The 24,392-nt window shown below is 35.7% G+C and overlaps 1 protein-coding gene across 11 annotated transcripts in view; it reads right to left on the bottom strand.

Moving 5' to 3' along the window:
* Nucleotides 1-23,220, bottom strand: part of FCHO2 (FCH and mu domain containing endocytic adaptor 2) — an 82,673-nt gene extending 59,453 nt beyond the window's left edge. For 10 of the 11 annotated variants that reach the window (XM_039729838.1, XM_039729842.1, XM_039729843.1 and 7 more), the window contains exons 1-7: nucleotides 23,153-23,220; nucleotides 14,171-14,262; nucleotides 8,799-8,873; nucleotides 7,444-7,585; nucleotides 7,200-7,352; nucleotides 2,533-2,637; nucleotides 459-557 (exon numbers count right to left, since the gene is read on the bottom strand). In XM_039729838.1, the coding sequence (XP_039585772.1) occupies nucleotides 459-557; nucleotides 2,533-2,637; nucleotides 7,200-7,352; nucleotides 7,444-7,585; nucleotides 8,799-8,873; nucleotides 14,171-14,262; nucleotides 23,153-23,179 (693 nt within the window). In that variant the 5' untranslated portion in view covers nucleotides 23,180-23,220. Of the gene's footprint in view, nucleotides 1-458; nucleotides 558-2,532; nucleotides 2,638-7,199; nucleotides 7,353-7,443; nucleotides 7,586-8,798; nucleotides 8,874-14,170; nucleotides 14,263-15,372; nucleotides 18,565-23,152 lie in introns of those variants that run through there. The other variant, XM_039729840.1, reaches the window with a different exon arrangement.
* Between the last annotated feature and the right edge of the window lie 1,172 nt (nucleotides 23,221-24,392).

Genomic DNA, 24,392 nt, shown 5'->3' with positions numbered 1-24,392 from the left:
CATAAAAAAAAAGGACTGCTTATAAAGATTATTAATTAAATAAACTTCTATCTAAAGAAAAGATACTATAAAAACTTCTGTTACTAAATATCTTTTGCTCATAAAATCCAAGAGTATAAAATATTTGGAAACTTCTCAGAGTGATATAATTTCTAGTTCTAATTAAAAAGCAGTAACCTAAATCTGTGTGAAATGAGTGTTAAATTAATATCCAGGAAGCAGAATTTAAAAATACACTAAAAATTCTTCAACTTCTGAATTTTTCAAATTGTCCTAATTTTTTTTTCTTGATGACAAAATGTATCCGGTCTTATTCTGTCAACTTTGTGACACTGAACTTAAACTGCAACAGGAAGCCATGGAAATTTGACCTTATGTTGAATTTCACAAAATAAGAAATACTCCATTTCATAGTTAAGGAAAAACATAAAGCATGATCCAAATATAGTCAAAAATACCTCTCCTATTTGTAAATGAATTTCTTTTATGGTATTTGACAATGACTGTATAATCTCTTTCATTCGAAGAAGGTGCATTTCTTCGATGTCTTGAAATTTCTGCAAACAAATATGAGAAATTAATCATAATGAAAATATTTCCTGAAACACTAAATCTTAAATTTCAATAATTAAATACAATAAAATGAAAAAATAACAAATAAGCCTCTTTTTTTTCTCCACATCTTAAACATATTAATTACATTTAAGAAAGGTGCAGAATTTGTTAGAGTTATGAAATAATGAACTTTAGAAAGCAAGCGATCATTTCAGAATCATTACTGAACTTTTTAAACTTACTTTTTGAACTCTCACCTTATCTTTTTGAACTTATCACCTTATTAAAAAAAAAATCTGATCTATTTCTACCAAAATATATTTAGAAAGTGTTCAAGTTTCCTCTTTTCTCCATAATTGAAAAGTTTGTTTTTTCATCTAAACCAAGAAATCTTATGTCTGGAACTGCTTTTGCACTTCCTTTTTAGAACACGCCTAAGCATACACACTCTCTCTCTACTTAAATCTATGTTCTTTGCTTCTTTAAATATGATTTGTTTGATCTTTAAACTCATCATACACATTTTTTACAGTTTGTTCCTTTTTACCCAGGCTGTCAGCTGATGGCCATTTTAAAATCACTTCCAAAGTTTTCAATGGCCCCTTCCTGCCAAAAAACAGAACTAAAAATGTTCTCATCCTCCCCAACAGTCAACCATAACAGTCTTGAAATCTTTGTTTACTTCTGCTCTTTCCTAGTTCTCTGCCTATTTCTGTAACTACCCTTTCAAGTGTGTCCAAACTTTGATGCACCACTTAATCCTCTCTCCAATTTGCACAGGGTTCTGTGAAGATCCCAATCTTGAACATCCTGCTACTTTCATTCACAAACCCGACTCCATGCATAAAAGACATATACCTCTAGCTTCTTAGACCCTCAATCTTCTGCCATACTTATGTACCTCTGTAGTCATCACTCAGGGAGATGAATATGATTTTCTTTTTCTTCAGCAGCCTTCATCTTAATTACAGAAGATACTGCCATCCTCTGTAGGCTACCCTATGATTTTCCTTCTTTTACTGGATATTGTAAGAGAGATTTAAGCTAAACCAACTGAATTTGCACTGAAAGAATTTAAAATACTCACACTCCTTACTGTTTAATTTTCAGAACTGATCAACATATTTTCAAATGAAATGTATGCTGAATTAAGACAATACAGGATATGCTTCACATAGAAGTGGGCTTCCATATATTCATGGATGTCATTTTTCCTATCACATCATCTTTAAAGTAGCCATTGTGCAACCAAAGTATGGATGCAGGTACACCATTATACTTAAAATGAATTCCACACATACATCTTTAATTGGCAGAATGACAAATTTCATTTCCAATATGGACAAATGTGGAAAGTTTACAAGTGTCCATAATAACATTAAGTGAAAATTTCAATTTTAAGTAAAAGGATAGCTACAGTTAAGGAGCTAAGGACAAATTTAGCCCAAATGTGGTTTAAAATGTAGCAAGAAATGGCATATGCATTGATACAGAGAACCTAAAATCTTCCAGAATATAGTCTTTTAAAAAACCACAGAAACTTGAACAGCTGTAATGGCTTTTCATAACCTCAGGTAAAACCTGGGTAGGCATTTTAACAAACTGTAACATTAGCATTTCAATGGAATAATAATGAAAAGCCACAATGGATCCCAATATTAAAATTCCTGTAAATGAGTCAAGGGTGCCTAGCAATTCAGAGGATTTTCCATATAAACACAATGTTTATACAATAATTCCAGAAGTTCATTTTGCTTTCTTCCAAAAATTTCCTCAAATCACCTTCTAGAATGCTAGCACACCACTGTGTCATTGAAAGATAGTGCTATCACAACATACATAGTCAGTGCCTGCCTTTCAAACAAATAATTTTCTAAAGAGACTAGTTTTTTTTAATCTTTAATTTCAGATGGCTCCAGAAATTAAACAGAACACATTAATCGACTTCAAAAGTAACTAATTTAATGCAACACTTACCTGTGCTGTTTCTGTCATTTTCAGTTCAAAATCAGATTTTAATGCAGCATACTTCTCCACATAGAGTTTATAGGTATCTGTTGCTTTTTTAGATTTAACTGCTGCCTATATATCAATACAAAAATGTGACAAATGTCACGTACAGTTTTTTAAAGTTACTATTTAAAGAAAGCCTAGGATGATCTCTAAAAATTATCAGGGGCATACCAAAACAGAGAAACATCATTTCAAGTTTCAACACCAAATATCTCAGATAAGAGCAAATTGAGATTTTACTATAGGTAAATCAAATACAAGTGTAACAAATTACCTCAATTAAATCCCTTCCCCTTATAAGCAACGGAAATTTTATAAAAATATTTACAACAAAACTTATTTTTAAAATAAAATTTTTATTGCTGAACATAACTCATTAGCTCTTGTCAACAGGAACAACAAATTTATATTTGCAACAGCAAAATAGGAAAAAAGAAAGGTTAGAATACAGAGCAAACAGTTATAAGTGCAAGTCTGAAAGAATCAATGGCAAAAAAAAACTATGTGCTGAAGTTCTCTTAGAAATGAAGAAAGAAACTCAGAAGTATGGATGTTACATCAATGGATTAACAGATATTTGAAAGTGAAGCTAGTGCAGAATATAGTGAAGGTCAGATTTAGGCAAGTCAGTGTTATTATTAAGACTCCTTTGGATTTTTATACTTTTCATTATTTGTTGCTAATAAACCAAACTCTTTCTGGGACTTCAGTAGAACATAAAACAAAATACAGGAAAATCTCAGTATTACATGGAGAACAAAACTAGATGAAGTGACTGATTGTGGCAGACAAAAAGTGTTTTCAAAGTTCACCTCATGATGCATGAGATGAAGCCTTTCAAAACATTGATAATCCATTTCCAAATTAAATGCCAATGAAAATCATCTTGAACACGATTTTCTTTCCTAGCTTCTTTATTCAACATGCTTATTATCTCTCTGAAATTTCCCATAATTTGTAACAAAAAAGTATTCCCGAATTATAAACGAGATCAGTAAAGAGAATTGTATATTTTCTATTTGTTCTAGTTGTAGCCCTCCTCCCCTCAATTTGAAATTGAATTTATTTGCAAATCAATTTCATCTGTCTAACAGAAACTATTTTTTACTTACAATTATTTGTAAAGCTGACTGCTACCTGTAATTTCAAATGAGTTAATAGAAAGAGGCCCTCTGGCAAGAGAGAGATTCTGCAATTTCCAAGAGAAAAATAACTGATAATCATGAGTAATAGTATACCATTAGCTCTTCAATGGAGTAGGATTCAAAACTAGTTGTTCGTCCAGCTACAAAGAAAGCCTAAGCATATCTTAATTTGCTTAAGTCTTCTACACTCAGTATAATAGAATGTGAAAATACTTAAAGTAACAAAAATATGGATTATTCAGAAAAGTTGTATCAAAACTATCAGTTTATTATCCTGAATTTTACTTCACGATCCTCACTCATACACATCTACACAGGAGAATCACTGAGAAGCAGACAGTGCTATCATTTTTCCCAACTGCCATTTACTATGCTGAAAATACAACATCCTCCCTGAAATCTTGCTTTTAAATTTAAGACTGCTTTGAAGTTGATTTTAAATTTAATCACTAAAAAGGAAGGAAATGTCAAGATAAAATATGTAAAAATAGGGGTTTTTTGGTAAAGCATTTTTAATTGAACCTTCTATGCAAGGGAGTTTGACAAAACAAGAATACTCTCCATTTTCCATCATGTTTAATGATGAGCAGAATGCCAGTATTACATGTTGAAGAGCAATTAAAAAATGAAGTACTCAGCAGGACAGAAAAAATGATAAAACACATGAACACTGTATGATTAACTAGTAATCTTTTCTGAAAATAGGATGTGACTATTCTCAGGTACAGCAACTGCTAGAACTGTATTTACAGTATATGACCAGATTTACAGTATGTGAAAGAATAAGGATCAGTCAACTAATTTTTTGCTGAGTCACTATAAATAGAGAACTTTACATGTCAGAGAACAACAGGAAATTATTATGCAAGTTAGTATTAACTTCCAGCTGCAACAAGACTTGCATAGTCTCAGCTACCTCCTTAAATTCTTCAATAAAGTATCTCACCAAACATTTTGCTTTGTGATAAACTCTTAGTATACTGGTGCAGATCCCCTGTTTTCTGAGAAAGCAGTGAATCTGCAATTTTGCCAGCAAATAGTTTTGATGTTGCACTGAAAGTAATACATCTATTTTCTACCAAAGGAAAAAATAAATTAATACCATTTTTGGTCACTCTGTTTACAAAATTGCAAGTGTAAATTTGAACAGAGACATGACTGAAGAGATGTGACAGTGTCAGTTACTTACTTCCACTGGAAACAGATTTTGAGTACTTGCATTCAAGTACTATTCAATGACATAACTCTATCTAAGGAAGATGTATAAAACAGTAAAAAAATTACCCTCGTCCTATAATGCTTCCTCTTTCCCCCTTTCTCAGGCAGACATCTCTCAAACTGGTTTTTTTGTTTCCGAATGAAGGATAATGCGACTTCTTAAAAAGCCTTCCCTCAAGTCAACCTTTCCTACTGAAACTCTACAAGAATTTAAAAAAATTATACTTCGAATACAATGTCAGGAAAACATCTGCCAATAAACATCTGATTCACGTCCAGAATCCAGCATGAACTCTCATTTGAGACAGAAGCTGGGGGGGAAAAAACTAGATTTATACTAAGATAAAACAATTGAAACATAGTCAACAAAATAACTTTTATCATGAGTGAAAAGAAAGACAATAACCAATGCTATCATATCCATCAAGATAGCAGGACTAAAAGCAAAACATCATTCTAACAAGAACAAAGTCCTACACAGACCAGTTAATTGGAATGGAAATAGCCAGCGGAATCATGATTTACTAAGAGAAATTATAACTAGAGACAAGGAAAGGTGACTTCTTTCCTGCAGTAGTTAGATTCCTGAAAAAAGAAAAAAGTGACTTTTTTCCAAGCAGGTCAAGGAAGGGGACCTTTCCCCTCTACTCAACAAAGGTGAGGCCCCATCTGGCGTAGTGTCTAGTTCTGGAATTTTCATTGCAAGTGAGACATGGACATACTGGAGAGAGTCCAGTAAAGAGGCATGAAGATGATGAAGGGACTGAAGCATCTCACCCATAAGAAAAACCTGAGACTGCTGGAACTGTTCAGCCTGGGGCAGAGAAGCCTGAAGGAGAATCCTACCAATAGATATAAATACCTGAAGGGAGGCTACACAGAAGACAAAATCAGGCTTTTTTCAGTGGTGCCCAGTGACAGAACCAGAGACTATGGGCACTAACAGAAAACACAAAAGGTTCCCTTCCTCTGAACAGAAGGAAACACCTTTTTCCTGCAAAGGTAATTAAGCCCTGGCACAGGTTGCCCAGAGAGAGCATGGGATCTCCATCCTTCTGCTATCCTAGCAGAAGATACTAGAAAGCTGTCTAGACAAGGTCTTGAGTAACTGGCTTTAGATGGCCCTGCCTGACTGAGCATGAGGAAAAGAGAGGATAATTTCCTGAGGTCCCTGTTAACCCTAGATATTAAGTGATCCTGTAAATGGATCAACCTCCCCATCACAACCCAAGGACAGTACTAAATACCTCAAGACACTAATTGTATTGACTCATTGTCAAGATGCCTTGAATCTCTGGTCCATGAGATTGGAACCTTTTAAAACAGCAGTGAAAGTATTGATAACATTTTCTTTATTGAACAGACTTCAAATACTCAGCTACTTTATCTCTTTACAGGGATAACACAATTACTCCTGAGTTCAGTTCATTGAGCATTCATGTAAGGAAATATATTCAAAAATGCAAGAGATGCTAAAACAATTGGGCACAATTTCTGTTAAAGCCACTAAACAAAACTATCATTTGATGCAGGTATTTACGAAGTGAAGAATTAGAACTACAAGAACAGACAAGGAACTACGTGTATATAAAACATATCTAGGTATTCACGATATCATGCATATTGCAAAATATTCACAACTTTCAACTATGTTTAACCCTTTATGAGTATTCCACTTATTAATACAGGGTGAACGTGTAAGACGACTAGTAGCACTGTGGGAAATGGAAAGATAGAAACCTCCAGAGATACAGGGAGGTTTGATCTGCAGCCTTGGAAAGAGCTTGGATTGATGTGAAAAAAAAATACATAGACCTTAAGTAGAAAAATTAAACTTGTGTCTCTATAGTTGTAAGTAAGAATATACCTTAAGTAAGTAAGAAACTATATTGGGTAAGATGGTGAAGGGTCTGTAACACAGTAATGCATAGTTTAAGAGTAATAATGGAAGTATATGTGTATATGTGTGATAGTAGCCCACTGCGTAAAAGTATCCGCAGTGTAACAGAAGTAAAGGTGATAGGTTAGAAAAACAAAATAAACCTTGTGGAGAATGTCTGTGGATTAGAAAGCTATATGTTGTCTTGTAACAAAGAACTTGTGACTACATTGAGCAATAGCCAGCGGCTTGCTCCTTTAAAATCTCACAGCCTCTGAGAATGATGTTCATCTGAGCAATATGTCATTCTTAGCCCAATAGTGGTCCCATTCCTTCATTAAAAGCAGCAATAACAATATAGCACAATTAAAGTAAGATGTGACAGCTACCTTTTCAATTTCTCTCTGTGTTGCTCCTTCCTTTTTCAAGCGTTCTTGTTCCACACACTTAGCATTGTAGTTTTCTTTTGATTTCTGCAAGGCCTGAGTGATACTTTGAATATTTTGCACTGCTTCCAAAGTTCCTGAAACATCTTCTTTTGTCTGCCAAACATCATATAGTTGTCAAAAACAAACCATTTTAATTTCAGTGTTAACAAGTCATTGGACAAACATGAGAAAAAGAATTAATAACCTTTTTGTAAGCTTTGATCTGTTCATCTCCATATTTGTGAACTTCTTTTATTAGCTCTTGTAATCTCCGCACAAGATCCAAGTGACAACTTGCTAGTTTTTCTGTTGAGATTTTGAAAACATCCCAAACTGGTGCAAATGTCCTGGATTGAGGAAAATAATGTTAATCTGGATTTTTTTCTCTTTCAGTTGGCAATTTTTTTAGTAGTGCTACACAATAATCAGTATGTTTACAGTTTACTTCTCCTCCTAAAATTAAACAAACAAAACAGCCAATGTTTTACTTGCAATGGCTCTAATAAGTAAAACAGTGCAAATTTCATTTAACACTACGAGGAGCATACAACAATGCCAAGCATCAAGACAGCTTAAAATAATTTAACATGTAGTAAATATTACTATGTGTATACTTGAACAGTGTGAACAAATCAGGAATTTCTTGGTTAGTTACATCTCTAGCTGTCTTACATCACTGCAGCCACAAGATGGAGGAAAAAATATTGGCAAAGATGGTGTGCCACTAAAAAGGATTTACTGATTAACAAAGATGAACAAGGAGGTGGGATCGTTTCTCAGATTCAGACTCCTGTGTTAAACGGACTTTGTCCAAGTGTTCCAAAGACATACTTCTACCTTGCTATTCTGGTTAATGCTGCTAAAAATCAATACTAACCATAGGCTTTAAAGTTCTTATGTTCAAAGGTTCTGCATCTGCCTGTTAGTTTAAAAAGCAGAAACAACTATTATCAAACTATTCACTGACGAAAACTTCCCACATTTCTAGATTACATTACTATTTTTTTTTAAATCTAGTTTTTCTCAGAAGTCTGACTTTTCATTGGCCTAATCTTTCCAATGGAAAAGTATCCATTAATCATTCTTGTTTTTAAAAACATACCCTAAGTATAAACCTTCCATTTAACTATGGAATAAATCTATGGAAAAGTCTCATTCTGAACATCTTTGAGAACAGGTAACACTCCAGAAACCAGAAAGAATAGAAATAAATAAATTCACTGCCACATTTGCAGGCCATATGTTCTCTCTTCAAAATTATTTCCATAGGCTTGAGAGGACATCATAGAGGTAAATAAGTCTAAAAAGAACTATGCTTTAAACACAGAAGAAAAGACAGTTTATCTGTGTTTGGGCTTTGCTCTTTTTATTCAGTTCAAAGAACTGCACTGTCTTTCTCTTTGTCTGTACAAATTTTTGCATGGTTACTAAACACCTAACAACCATTTTTAAAGGTAAAGTTATACTAACCTTCAACATAATCAATAAAATATTCAGAATCTGACTTGATTCTTACCATGTATACAGTCACTTATTTCTCTCTTATGTACCCTTACTTACCCAAGTTGTGTGTAATTGCTTGCTGATTTGGCTAGTTTTGTCATTGACCTTGAATATGTCTCCTCTATTGTAGCCCTGCCAAAGAAAGTCATCAAAAGTACAATCAAAATTTTGAAGGTAAGAAGACTGAATATGCATTCTACAGCTACAAAACAGAAGACTTTTTATGTGAACTAAAAATTACGCCATTTAAATGATCTCTCAAAAGCTAGACAAAAAAAAAAATCACATTAATATATTTTAAAAAATAATCTAAGAACCCTGTGACAAAACATTGCAGGGAGCAGAACAAGTAAAACCCAGGAACTCAAAGCTTGAAAAAGACAATTCCTTCCTTTCTATTTGCTGTTCTCAACTGCCATTATAACTCCTTAGTAACAGACAGAACAAAGCATCACAACAATCATCTATCCAGCACTGTCTAACCAAGAGAGTGTTACACAGCAACAAAATAAAATGTATTTGTATTGAAAACTTTACAATAAACAAAAAATATTTATGGAGCAATCACATAAAACAAAATGAGGTCTTGTTTAGTCTTAATGTTGGGGGTAGGCTGTTCTTTCCTTTAAGTTCTTCACATAGTAACAGTTGAGTTTAGAAATTACACAAAGTGTTCTTATATTTTCCTTCACTTGAACACACAATATCACTTGTCTTTTAGAGATACAAAATCCAAGGGTTGGCACAGATTTCCTCCTTAGAGCCTTTGCAGAGGGAATTGCCATGGAATCACCTATTAAAGCAGTGATGCCCTGCAAGTCCTTCCCTATTAATCTTCTTCACCCTCCTATTATTAAAGATAAACAGTATTTTAATTTTTCACCCTAAACAATATTCACTATATAGTGTCAACTTAGATTTAGAAGCGTCCTAGATATGAGTAAATACTGTAATTGTCTTTTTTTTAAAAACTTGGAGTAATTTCTTTCCTGTTTTGTAACACTGCACCAAGCACAGACAGTGATTTATTTTTTTTTAAATTACCATGATGAGCAATATATTTTGAATAATCTTCTGTATAGTCTATCAAGGTTTTCCAGATTTTATAACTCAGTGACTTATTTTTCCTGTTTAAACACAAGAATTTTGACCAAAGTATATTTCCCTTTTCTTTGAACCAATTTACAGCATACTTCCCTGAACTATCTGGAGTTAACTGGAGTTCTGCAATTCACCACAGAGTATTAACATATATCAGTAAAAAAGACTAAGAACCAAAAGATGACCAGTTAGTACACTTGTCCTATCAACTGACTTCGCAGAGCACTCTACTGTACAGGTAACAGACTATGATTTTCTTAGCAAATTAATTTTCATCCATTTGAATGTGTGTCTTTGCCTGGGATCTGCCAAACATTTAAAAGTTAAATGGAAACATATGCATTGCTAGTTTCATCTGATCTCGAAGATTCTTTCCATGATGCTTACAGGCAGTGGTGCAGAAAAACATTAGAAAGATTCCTGGAGAAAAAACAACACATTTCTGTACCTTCTTCTCTCCTAGAAAAACAGTGTGAGTTCTTAGATATAAAAAGTTTAGATTTTAAATGCACGCAAATGCATGACAGCTCACCTACAAAATCTTCCACATCTATAAAGAAAAAAAAACTATGCAGGCAGCTCAACCTTCTAATTTTGACTTTAACAAACAAAAATTTCTACATGCTTTATAAGTGAAGTAGGGTCTTTATTCAAGGCTAGGTTGGAAGGGGCACTGAGCAATCTGGTCTAGTGAAAGATGTCCCTGACCACAACAGGGGAGGTTGGAACTTGATCATCTTGAAGATCCCTTCTAACCCAAACCATTCTAAGATTTGATGATTTTAAGAACCGGTGTTTAACCTCTCAGCAAGAAGAAAACCTGTTCCACTCATGATTTACCAACATTAAGCAGACGCCTGCCAGAAAACTCACTCCTTCAGATGACAAACTTCTGAACCACAGATCCAACAGGCTCTTGGTTCTTTTAATATGTGACCAGTAACAATACTGTGTCACCAAACACAGACAAGGAGGAAAACTTCTGCTCTTTCTAGGATATCAAGCAGGAATGGCAGATACAGCATAGAAATATTAGTACAAACTAATATGTTTCAAATGTTTGTTTTTCTCAGCAAAAAAACTTTACAATCTCAGAATGTTCCTACAGAAATGTTGAAATATTTTTTAAGAAAATGCTTAAGATAACTATAATTTTTCAAGTTATTCCATATCTTACACATTTTTTCATTACCATTTCTAAGGCTGGAGAAAAGGAAAAAATACTATTCCCCAGTTAGGCTACATACAACTAAAACACTATTCTGAACAGCACAAGTAACAGAGATGGGCTTCACAAAGACATGTCTTTTGTGCCCTAAGCAGTCTGTACATCCAAACACACTGACTCATTTCTCCTTTCCATGCAAAATCACTTCATAAAAAGTCTATTTTCTGGCTAGTCTGGAGATTCCAGGAAGTCAAGCTGACCAGATGACTGCTCTACCTAGAAAGTGTAAGTACTCTGACTTGTTAAAAGTATTACCACCAATTCAGATCTGTCTCTACCTATGCAATAGTTTTCAGTTTTCAATCTCTTATGTATCCACTTCTGAAAAAAAAAAAAAGACAGCAAATGGCCAATGTGTAAAAAGGAATGGAAAAACAGATTCAAAATTCAAATGCATGTAAATTTAGTTTTCATAGGGAAGAGTTCAGCAAATCAGGTACACAAAAGCCAAGGCATAAAAACACTAGATCTAGATGGCTCCTAATACATGTTGCTCATCCACTGTATTTCCAGCAGCAGACAGTACCATACAACAATATTCAGACTATAATCTACAGAAGGAGGAGAACAGATAACTGTGTGCATCATCTCTTAACTTCTTTGCAATTAACAAATACACAAAATAGATCACAGACAAGACCACTGAACCATTATGAAGTACTGTTCAAGTAGTGCCTAATCCAATTTCTTTTTGAGACCAAGAATTTGGCCCATGTGAAAAAATGTGTTCCACTGAATAATTTTTATTTCCCAGGATACTGAATGACATCCCAACTTCACAACAGTAGCAAAGGGCTTCACTGCAGGCATTTGGACTCTCAAATATTTTTATCAAAGTAAAGACACCAAATATTTGAAGTCTCTCTATTTCTTTGAATCTAAACTATACATCACAAACTACTACTAGCTTAGGCTGTGATTGATCATTCATCCCTTATTGAAAAGAAGTATCAATCTGTTCCTCAACTGCTTTTTGTTATTGCAGCCTGTCTTATCAAGAGGCAGCAGAACTACAGAGCTGAAGAGTACACAAGGCAGGTTTAATATCCTGATGGAAGCAAATCACTAGAAAGGACTGAATTTAGTGCAGCTGGTCCCTTCAGGAACAATATTGCAACGTTGTCAAGTAAATTGCAATACAGCACTCACATTCTATCTTAGTGAGTTAATGAGGACTGAATTTTTTTCACAGATCTTACAAAAGATGTTGAAGAATAGCTTCATATCTCTTTGGCACATCCTGATCCATGCACAGAAAAAAGCATTTCTTGAACTCTCATTGAGGATAAAGTACCCATGGGAATCCTCATGTATTCATACATGGTCATTAATCTTTAAATGTTATTTAACACACTAGATATAACTGGCAGAAACCTGAGCTGAAACATTTTAATATGCGGAAAAAGTTTGAAAGACTTTCTTTATTGACTGCAAAGGCATATAACTTAGAAGTTATTTAAAAATAATTATTTAAATTTAAAAATATTTAAATTGAAATTTTAATTTTCAGAAGCTTATAGATAGGAAAAAAAAACCAGAATGCCTTGTTCTTTTTACTAGGGATTTTGTGCAGAAAGAAGTGTCAAGTTTTACTTATGTCAGTATAACAAAGCAAAGAAACCAAGTCAGATATAGCAGCAAGTTATTTTTTAACCATTTACGTAAGATCTTTCACCTTAGCACCAATATGAATAAAATGGAGCATGTCCAAAGAATACAACATACAGGAGACAAGAAGCAGTGAGTGAGATGTTTTCTCATCTAAATATGGAGGTAAATCTAAACACAAAGGCTGTAAAACCAACAAACTTAAATGTGTCCAGGTAAAGTACAGCTTAGTTCCATGATGTGCTGGTATAAAAACTGAATTATTCCAAAAATTAAAGAAGCTATCAAAGGAAAGATTCAGGAACTCAGATAATAAAAGACAAATATTAAAAGTGGAAGTTTGTGAAGCACTAAGCATTTATATGAAATGTGAACAGTGCGATATCCCTCTGCTGAATCCAACTCCAGATTTCACTAGAACCCTTTGTAGCTTCATAATTCATTCTCTGAAACTGGGGATTGAAAAAGAGAAGATTCCTTGGTTGTGCAGTCCTTACAAAAGGAGACATCACACTTGGCCTCTGGAACTCACCCATTTCTACTTAGTGAAATGGTTTTTTGTCATTTTCTCCAATTCACTTTGAAATGATGCTAATGGTAGTGCAATGGAGTATCTGTCAGATTTATGGTGGTAATATTTTGTGGAAATTTTAAAGTACTTTTTAAACTGAGATCTATTTGAGGCCAAAATTCAAATTTTGAAGAATCTCAGTTTGACAGCTTCTGCTGCAAGAAGCCAGCAGTGAAACAGGTCCTCAATCAATACCTTGCAACTATTTTCCATGTGTTACCTAGTGTCAGTAAGTGAGGAAAGGCAAAATTCCAAAGTAGGCCTATAAGTAATTTTGTTCAGAAGAGAAATTCTTATGTTCAATGTAGCAGCAGCAGTCTTTCACAAAGAATTAAATGCAGCACTAGGTTACCTGTTTTGGAAGTTGGAAGTCAAATTTTCAGATTTCAGTCCTGTTCCTTCCATCCAATATAGAAGAACCTGTGTTATTTTCTGTATATTATCTTCTCGCCCCTACGTATTACTCTTTTTTTTTAACAAACCTGTCTCAGCTTCTGAAAGTCTAATTATTTTTTTTTGAAGTATATACCAGCAGTTTCTAATAGCCTAATTCCAAATCTACAGAAAAATTTTGCAAGGCAAAAAATTTTTGCAACTTTATCTTATACTTTTTCTTGCTTTTTCTTCCAAATGAAAAACAGGGATTAATTTAGATAAACTGCTGGACACCTAATACAACACTTCAAGATTTTTATTCTCATCTTTTAAATGAAACCTGGAAAATTAGAAGCTTGTTATTAACTGATGCTTAAGAGTTCCTATTCAGTTCTAAACCAATGGAATAAGCATAGATATTCCTGCAGAATGTGAGAGGTATATTAAAATAATTGAATTTTGTTTACATATTTTGCATGCTACTGTTAAACACAATGACAATAAAACCCACAAATACTATATTAAAAATATAGGATGAATACTTACCTTTCTCTAATAAAATCTGCTAAATCCTTTGTTGACAAATGTCCATGTTTCATATTGTGATAGAGGACATCAAAGCCATTATTCCTTTCTCCCTAAAGATAAACAGAAAGTAGAACTATGAAACACAACATGCTGAACCTTTGCATTTTCATAACTACTTTTCACTTTAATCTCTTCATCAGGAAGTTAATTATTTCTAATGTGTCTACTTTTTAGCAATTGTTAAAAAGTTAGTTCCCACGAATCCCATATGTGTAAACTAACCTAAGATTAGCTCAGCTGCTACCACTACCTTTCTATCTCCATATTTCTAGGCTATAGTCAAAGACGTTTTTGTTGTAGATTTCTAGGAGTCTTGTATTCTTTCACTTCCCATCACATTAAACACATACGAAATACCATACTCTCCATTTATCCTCTCATCTCTTTCATTATTTTACATGAACTAAAATTCAGTTGAGATTACTTGATATCCTACTTCCCCAATCCTTCACATTTCTCTTCTCCAGCTTTTTGTAAAACTGGTTAAAAAAATTACTAATCTTTTCCTTCTCACTCGTAGCTTCTCTGTCTATTCTTAAGTTTAGTTTTAAGACATTTTCCAGTGAGTAAGGCACACCTCACTACTAAAACTGAGACACTGCTCTAAGCACTGACTAATAAACTCAGCCAGCTTATGACCTCTGGCACTATGATGAACTTCCTCCTTACAGCAAAAAGCAACAACAGAAATGAAAGGAAGGCAAGGCACAGCATAACAGCACTGCTACTATTAAAGTTTTCCTGTCAGACTATCCATTCCCCTTCTCCTTCACAAAAGCTTCAGATCCATAATGTTTCTTCTATATAAGGTGCGAATTGCACCCTCAGGAAAACTGCATGCATGTTCAGAGTGGAAGGGAAAGAAGAACAGGATGGTATAGCATAGGATGGAATATACTATTTCAGCTGGAAAGGATCTACAGTGATCATTTAGCCCAAATGACTGAGCACTTTGGAGAAGACCAAAAGTTTAATCATGGTGTTGATGGCATTGTCCAAACATCCCTTAAATACTGACAAGCTTAGGGCACTGATTACCATCTCTAGGTACCCCATTCCAGTGTTTGACCACCCTCCAAGAGTAAAGAAATGCCTCCTAGTGTCCAATCTGAATCTTCCTCAGCACAGTTTTCAACCATTCCTACACGTCCTATCCTTACCTCCCAGGGAAAGGAGATGGGCATCACACTCCCAATTTCCCCTGATCAGGAAGCTATAGAGAGCAATGATGTCACCCCTCAGTCTCCTTTTCTCCAAACTAGACAAGCCCAAAGTCCTTAGTCGCTCCTCACAGGACATGTCTTCCAGCACTCTCATCAACCTTGTTGTCCTCTTCTGGATGCATTCAAATAGTTTCACATCATTCTTAAAATCCTGAACTTTTAACAAAGGCAGGTCTATACTGTCAGTGAGAAAAGCCTGAGAATTTGGGCTTATACCCTTCCAAACATTTCTGCCTGTTCAGTTCTGCAAAAATTTGTTTATGCAACCATAAAGCAAACCTTATCAGGGAAATTATACAGCTTGAAAATAAAGCTGGCAAACAAACCAAGAATCACTGATCCAGATCACTGCAAGGAAACAAACAAGCTGTATTGCTCAGCAGAAGAGGGGGGGCTAGGAGGAGAAGGCATGCAGGGATCTGACGTCTTTAAATAAGGAGAAGCAGTCATGGGTGGATGGAAAAACTTCACAGCAGCCGTGGTATTAAGACCATTTCCACTAAGTTTCAAGTTGCCTTAAAGGACACCATAGAGAGACACATAAATTTACAAACAATAGATAACTGAAGGCAATTTGATACAAATTACTAGTCAGGATTATTTGCTTTACTTCTTTTCCAAGCACAGGGAAAAACAAACCAAAGGAAAAAAAAAACCCAACACCTTAAAAATTATAGTTTCCATGGTTGAAGTAAGCTGTAACCTGAAAAGGTGCACCAAAATTCAGATTAGTTTGGTGTAAGTGCAATTACAGTGCTATACTTTTTATAGAAAAAGTATAAAAAACTAAATACAACACATGAAAATACAGCAAACTCTAAAAGGACTCTCCACAGAGAAAGGCTTTTATAAACTTGAAAAGTAAAAGAAAGAAAAGAACACTGATTAGTAGAAAATGCAACTTTATTTAAATGTTGTCCTACTCAAATACCAGTCTAAATAGTTTCTTTCCCCTTTCACCCCTATTTAAACATTTTTCTTTGTAGTTTAAAGCCTACAATAACTCTGAATACTGGTGCACTAACTTATTAACTTTATGTAGTTACTTAATATAAACCCTGAATGCCACTGCATTGTAATTAAGACTTCACTGGTACTTTCAATTAGAATACAGAATATAATTCTTATTTCTTCTCCAAAGTTGGTACTGTACCCAAATTTACAGATAAACATTACAAATAAATGTTAGCCATTTCTTCCTGAAAAACTAATAAAATTCTCCTTTGTGAAATGTTTTTTGCTTTAAGGTGTTTCTTCTAGCTAAACCATCATGTTACCAAAATGTGCTGAACACAGGCCACTTCTAAACTTTTCATAATGGAAGCTTTTAAAGGGGCCTTTTCTACATGGAGTTCTATAAATTTCCTGCCAATTTAGAAATGCAGGAAGGGTAGCACAGCCATGACCCAGCCTCTGGCTGCAGCGTTCCTGATAAACCGTCAGAAATGTAACCACACAAATCTTTAGAGAATGAAATGAGCCTGAGCAACCAACTGCCATTATTATCTTGTTCTCTAACTGTAACTGAAGGTTACTGCAAAGGAAATAGTTTTTCCACTTAAATTAGTTCTTCTAATCAGTCTTATTATTTTTCATGACTTCACAATGAATAGTAGAAAGCATGACAGAGAAACAGAACAGATACCTTCCTCAGCCGAGTCCCCTGAAAGCCTCATCTCTTATACACTACCAATGGTTATCAGAGGTTAAGAACCTATGTGCAAAAGACATTAAAGTTTAAAAAAAGCAGCAAGTCAAAAGCAGGCTCACAGATTTGAGGGCCTATTTGATTTAAGTCTGGCACACCTAAAGACATATCTTCACTTGTAAATATAATGTGAAGTGTAATGTATATTACCTGTATCAAGCTCTATCTAAAAGCACAAACATCCAGACTTCAAAACTCTTCACATGACCAGAAGTTCTGACAACTAACCTGATGATGATTCTTCTTGTGTTTGGAGACATACACATACCCAAACCAAATTAAGTACAGTGGCTCAATGCAGAGAGGTAGATGTTCTGCTTTAGAAAAAACTATACAGTCTTTCCACAACTTCTCCATTCCATAGTTATATTAACGAAGAGCAGCAATCAGAGTTAAGGCTCTGTATTCTGTACAACAAGACAGATGTATGTGGTGGGAAAAGGAGAAGTTGTTCAATTTACAAAAGCCAAGTATTTATCCTCTTACATGCACATATGCCATCAATACTGTTTGTGTTTTGGTTGTCTTTTCTCAACATTTCTCCTTCCCACACACACTGTATAGAATTCTGGAAATTTTGTGTCTTAGACACCTTTCTTCATTTTTATTTGCTCCTTCCTAGTGGCAACAGTAATAGTTGTGATCACTGGAAGACCAGTACTAGCTTACTTAAAAATAAATTAATGCAGCATATACCAGAGGGAACTGATGAAACTTTGCACTCCCATTCATAAGCAATTACCATTCACTGGTACAACAAATATTTAAGTCAGATGCAGATTCTTCTTCCCTAAGTCACATAGTGGAGAAAGACAATCTTCTGTTGTCATGTATAATATCAGGCTTTAGGTAACAGATTTTCAGATCACTTTAAAAGACCATTCTGAATGTCATTTTGTAGGTAAACTACCATCTGTTGAGGGTGATCCTGTCATTACTCAATAAAAAAAAAATGTAAAAATGTGTATGAGAGTGCAAAACGTAAGTCTCTCCCTATAGGTACCATTTAATTACTCTGAAATCCATTAGCAGTTTTCTCCTCCTTGCTCAGAGCTAACAAAACTCTCTTCAGAAGATTGTGTTTGATCTGAGATTTCCTATACTATACTACTGTAAGAAATCTCTCCTGTATCTACAGCACAGATGTCCCCTGAGAGCAAGCCATTAGAGAAAGCAATCAAATACAAGTAAACAATACAATACTTCAAATACAAGTAAACACTTAAATAAACCTACGACAAAGCATTACTGACCAACTTTGTACACAAAACAAATTAAGTCATGGAAAGCAAGAGCAACCAGTCCTTCCATTTCCCTTCATCAAGAACTAGTTTCAAAGATTTCCTCATGGAAATGAAAGTAGCCCTGTCAGCAAATGTGTAGTCACAAATCAGCATTTCCATGACTTGTGCATAACAGGAAACACATTACAGGAACTCTGTGGGACTGAACAACTTAAAATACTTCACATTTTTAAGAATAAGTTTCTTTGTTGCAAAAAAAGTTCTGAATTTAAAATCTCCATTTAGTACAATAGCCAGAAATTTCTAGGCAAACTGCAGCAGCATTTATTTTCTATATTTCAAATCAAATTGTTTGAGTGCAAGCTCTGTCTCCTTTGGATTAAAACTGTTCAACATTAACATCTATTAGTGTAAAAAGGTTACACCATTTTCTATTTACCCAGTACAAATAAATGGTTACATTATGGTGACTCTGACTGGTCAGATACTAAATTCAGGACTATGTAAACTCATTTTAAATGCTCTGACAAATACTGTTGGCATGTTCTTTAAACTGTTAATCCTTGTTGCAGTTTCAAATAAATAACATGTCTTCCATGCTTTCCACCTAGAAAATAATTTAATTTAATGGGCCTATTATACATAAAAACACTATATGTGATTAATATTATTGTCTTACATTTTTTGAAAGTTACCTATCTGCAAGTTTCACTTTATGAGTATCTGAAAGAGCTGAGAGCATTAAAATGTGAAAGAAAAGCAGTCACCGGATGCTTACACAGGTAATGAATACATCATCTTCAGTTCTGAAAGTTTTGAGAAGACTGGACACAAAAACAACCTGTCAACTTCAACCTGTCAACTTCAATTCTTCCTGCTTCAAAATATCAAATAAAGATCAGCTCCAGAAAAGCTCTATGCATATGAGGAAGGACAAAGATTTCCCACCATATATAGGTAACTAAAAATATTTTTTAACTAACAGGTGGAAGGCTGCCAACTCACACTACATGCACTCTTACAGAGAGGATACTAAGTAAATATTGCACAACAGGTCTCCTGAAACAGAGCATCCAGCTGTATGCCCAGCAGAGGAGTAGTGCACACAGACATATGGATATAATTCCAGATGTCAGCATGACAAGTCTTTGTGCCACTCTTATACCCACAAGTTTGTAAGACAATACATCTTACCCTTAAGAGAGAAAGCTTCTTCACAAAATTATAATTATTAAACCAGTATACTGCCAACCTTTATGCTCTACAAAAAGTATTTGGAAAAAAACCAAAAAACCACAAATCATCAACAACACAGCCATTCTCAAAAGCTACAAGCAAAGCAAACCATTAAAAACTTTTTTTAAATTTTCAAAGCCAATTTATACACGTTTTTATATGCCAGAACTTCCAAAGCACAGTTACATAGAACTTCCAATAGAACTATTCACAGAACTTCCAGTTCATAGAACTTCCAATAGCTTAATTAATTTTGTTAATTTTAAACACTTCATAAACAACCACTGACTGGTTTGGAAGGTGCTTATTTTTCTTGACTTGTCAGTAGTTATTCCTTTAAACTATGTCATAAGAATCACCTGCACTGGTCAGTTTAAATACAACATCAAAGTCTAAGCAATATTTTCTGTTAAGAAACCAATAAGTCAATGATAAACAACACTTTCTATACTCCTATACCAGTAACAGTGTACTCAAAGTGACAAAATGTAGCTATGTTTAACAGAAATAGTTTATGATAGTGTTACCTTTAAATTATGACATTGTTTTGATGTAGCATATACACTGCAGCAAGCATGCACTGTTTTATGACAATACTAATTAGGAGTTGGGAATATTTGGACATGTGACTTGAATGCATAAAACTCAATTATAAGAATCAAAGCCACTTATAGCCTGTACTACTAGTTCATAACTTGTGATACCCAAAAATATCCTCCTGGCTTGAAAATTGCTCTAGAATGTCATCCTGCATTAGCAGACCCTTACATTTTTCAAATGATAGCAAATTTTTAAAGTGACAGTAGAGGTCTCTGTACTTCAGCTCCACACATCCTCAAAACAGTCTTATTTGTCAATCTCATTGACCTCCTACAGAACACCGAAGACTTAGCAGGCTCATCTAATTTTCTTGTATCCTCTAACAACAACAAAACCAAAGTGTGTAACTATTTAAACACTTTCAAAAGCAGTGCAAGAGGAAAGCCTCAAGACAATTTTCAAGACTTACAACAAAGAAGGTAAGATTCGTTTTGTTTACATGAGCACATTTAGGAAAACAGCAGCTTAAATAGTGTGTAAGAAATTGATACACTCATACACATGTCACTCCCCTTTACTGGAAAAATCATTAAAGTCCCTTAAGTTTCTGATCTCTTTTCCTGTTACTTATAGCAAATTACTAAATTAAGGGAGAGTATCATACAGCTTAAGATCCAGACTTCTATTTCCAATGCACAATTTCAGTTGCAAGTTTATGCCAACATCTATGTCAAATAATTGAATATTAATTATGTTTTGGATACCTTTTAAATCACTGTTTTATAAAGCATAACTATCCTATTCCACATTTCAAAAAATATTTTGTCTGGGATTACCTGGAAGAGTAAGGAAGAAATGACAACACAATCCTTCTGAAGTTCTACACACTACTACTTTCCTTGCAAATTTCTCTTCATTATTTTTAGTCATCATGCATTCAGTGCATTTTCATGTATCTTCTAATTCCCATCTTAACTTTCTCAGCACAATTCAGAGCCTACATGGATTGCTTCCCAAGTCTTCCAAAGCAGTAGCAATTCTGAACAATAACCTATTCTGAAATATTAGTGCAAATGAAGATAACTAATGATTAAAAATGCACAAACCTATAATTTATGTCTACTTCTGAGGATATACAGAAACTCAATACTTTCAGATTTTCAAATCCATCATTACAGTTAAATCTTGAAAAATATTCACCCACAGCAGGAAAGAAGGAGCATTCCCTATGCCTTTTAACACAAAACAAAACCCTGTCTATGGTATCACAAAAATTTCTTGGTGAAATTTTGCAAGTTAAGACCCTGTCTAATGTCTTTGTCATCATCACAAGACAAACTCAAACTTCTTGTCCTACCTCGTGTCATTTCTGACATATGAGAAAAACCTGTACCAACAGAAGGAATCACCCATGTCTTGACTCACTGGTAACCCACACTAGGGGTTTTGCTAACAAAGCTATAGCTAGAGACTCTTTAAAGCAGAAAGAGAAAAATGGGAATTTGAGGTAGATAACTTCTACATAGATATCTTCTACTTGCTGGAAGCATTTGTGAAGACACAGACGTGGAAACAGAACATATGGGAATGGCCCACTGCCTTCACCAATTTAACTGACTTACTAACAAAACAAAACACAACTGATGAGACAGTTAAATGAACATATCACAGTACATAACAAAGCTTAATAGAAAAGCTCAATTTCAGTTGTGATAGCTGAATAAATGACTTCTGTTTTGCTTTAATCTTAGGAGAAAACAGAAGCTTTTCCAATAAAAATGAATCTTTTTGTATTAATTTTAATCTCATTTTTATGAAAAATAAAATTCTTCCACATGTTACTTTAATACTGATCTCCCCCACTGAGGCTTCAAATTAAGCAGATTTGTATTTGTAAGAGAGCAAATCTAGTCTCTTGGGTCATTAAATTTTAATAGTATGTTGAAAGCAAAGGAGTCAGAACTAAACACAAGATTGCAAACAAAACACAAACTTGAGCTATGCCTTATATTCAACAACAGGGTAATTGTGAAATTAGTTTTTCCTGAACTTTAAGCATAACTGCTGCTTACAACTGCAACATCGTCCGTCTAAAGATATTTTGTCTCTTTTTCACTTCAGCCTCAAGCGATAACAATTTTTATGTTTCTGCTACTTCTTGGTAGAGAGACACACAAAAAATTAAATAAGAAGAAGCTTTGTAAACAGTCCGGTGACTACGAGAACACTTATTTTAAGGTTTCAAACTAGCAATGGTCACAATGAAAACAATGAAATTTCACGCGAAACTCAATCCATTTAACTTTTTTATCCATATGTATTTCCCATTTCAAAAACCAGATATCTGCGCAGAGATGACTTACAAGCCCGCATGTCCAAAGGAAACTGGAAAGCCTCTTGTTTCCCTAAGCCGGCTGTTGCTCGGCCGTACCTCCTCACGGGCACACGGAGACGAGCTACCGGTACAAAAGCGCGGAGCGCCGAGGCGCAGCTCTGCCTTGGCGTGAAGCAAACGCGAAGCTGCGACAGCCCGAGCCGTTCTCCCGTAGAGCACCAAGAGTCACTGCAGCCCGGTCAGCCCGGGCACCGTGCTGACTGCGAGCGCCGGACCCCTGCGCGCACAGCGGCGTCCGCGCACCCTCGGCCCAGCGCTTCGCGGCAACCACCCACCCCGTGCTATCCTGTCCCATACTGTCCTATCCTACACCACCCACCCCTCTTCCCGCCGTCGCTCCGCAGCGGAGCCCCAGCACGGCGGCGCGGGCAGGGCCGGCGGTCCCCTTGCCCTGCCGCGGCTGCAGGTACCCCGCTCACCGGGGCCCAGCCCCGCTGGGCCGGGCACGAACCCGCCGCCGCCAGGCCCCGGCCCAGTCCCGGGGGTGGCGTAAGAGCCGAGGCTGCTCTCGCAGCGGGGACTGCGGCTGCCCCGCGCCGCGCCCTGCCCGTTCCGCCGGCGGCGCGGCGTTACCGGCCCGCGGCGCTGCCCTACCCAGAAGCTCTCCACGAAGTACGCCATCCTTCCCCCGCCGCCCGGCCACCGGCGAGCCCGGCCGCGGCCGCCGCGCTCAGAATATTCTGTGGTTCTGTGAAGTGGCTTCACAACCAAGTCTTATTCCAGCCAGGTAGGGTAAGGTCCTTGAAAGCAAGGTCTTTGATGATGACTAGTCCTGCAGGGAATTTTGCTGATAAAGCATAGTCAGCCCTCCTAACAGCATTGCTCCACAGGATTTTACAGTTCCAGTGGCATGCTCCTAACAAAGATGCACCTCATCTAAAGCCAAAGTGTCTGGAGAAACTGATTAATTCAGATCTTCACCTTCTTCTGTGACGGGTCAGTCTGTAGACCTTTCATGGCTCAATACAGAGTATTAGCCAGTGGGGGTGATGCTAATTATTGGTCCAGAACACAGGGCCACTCAAGTGCCACCTGTGGCCAGTCTGTATCTGGAGTGTTCCTTTTCCATGTGTGTGTATGTGTGTGTATATATATATGTGTGTGTGTGTATATATATATATATATACACATAGATAGATAGTCTTTGTTGCAGAGTCTTTGTGGCACTCCGGAGAGTTCCTGTTCTACCTTAATAGGATGATTCCTTGCCCAAGGTAGCAGTTATGTTTTCATTACCGACCAAAAACAGGGGGCCAGGTCTAAGCAGCAATGTGAGGGGCTGCAGCTCATTGCCCAGTGCAAACATGTGGCAAGTGCTTTATCCCAACTTGACCTGTGGTTTTGTCAGCACAAAGTTTTATCCAAACCAGAAAAAGTAAGATGGTGATATTGTCAGATGGGTGTTCAAGGAGCTCCCCTCCCTTATGGAAACCCTGTTAATTCTGGTGTGAAAAACCTCACCTTCTTTCACGTTGACACTAATGGTTTTTGTACCTTGTTCTGTATGTTATTAGGTAAAGCATAGAGCAGAACTTTCAAGTCATCCCTCAGAACGTGATGAATTTACCAACTTGTATCAAATTTATGTTGCTTAAAGACTTCCATGAAAGAAAATGGTTAGGAGAAATGTAGTTCAGAAGTTTACAAAGCTACAGAATTTCATCTACCTTTACTACAGATATTTTTTTGTGGAGGATGAGCAGTATCATTCTGAAATGGTATTACAGTTACTGGTAAATGGCTGTACCTTTAGTCCATCACTTCTGTAGCTCCACGGTGAGTTTAAAAATTCCATTCTTTCTAGCAATGTTCTCCCAAAGTTCTAGTGTATGCC

This window comes from Passer montanus, unplaced genomic scaffold (assembly GCF_014805655.1).
Source record: "Passer montanus isolate IOZ18808 unplaced genomic scaffold, ASM1480565v1 scaffold7, whole genome shotgun sequence".
Lineage (NCBI taxonomy): Eukaryota > Metazoa > Chordata > Aves > Passeriformes > Passeridae > Passer > Passer montanus.
This window is presented reverse-complemented; position numbering and strand designations above follow the sequence as displayed.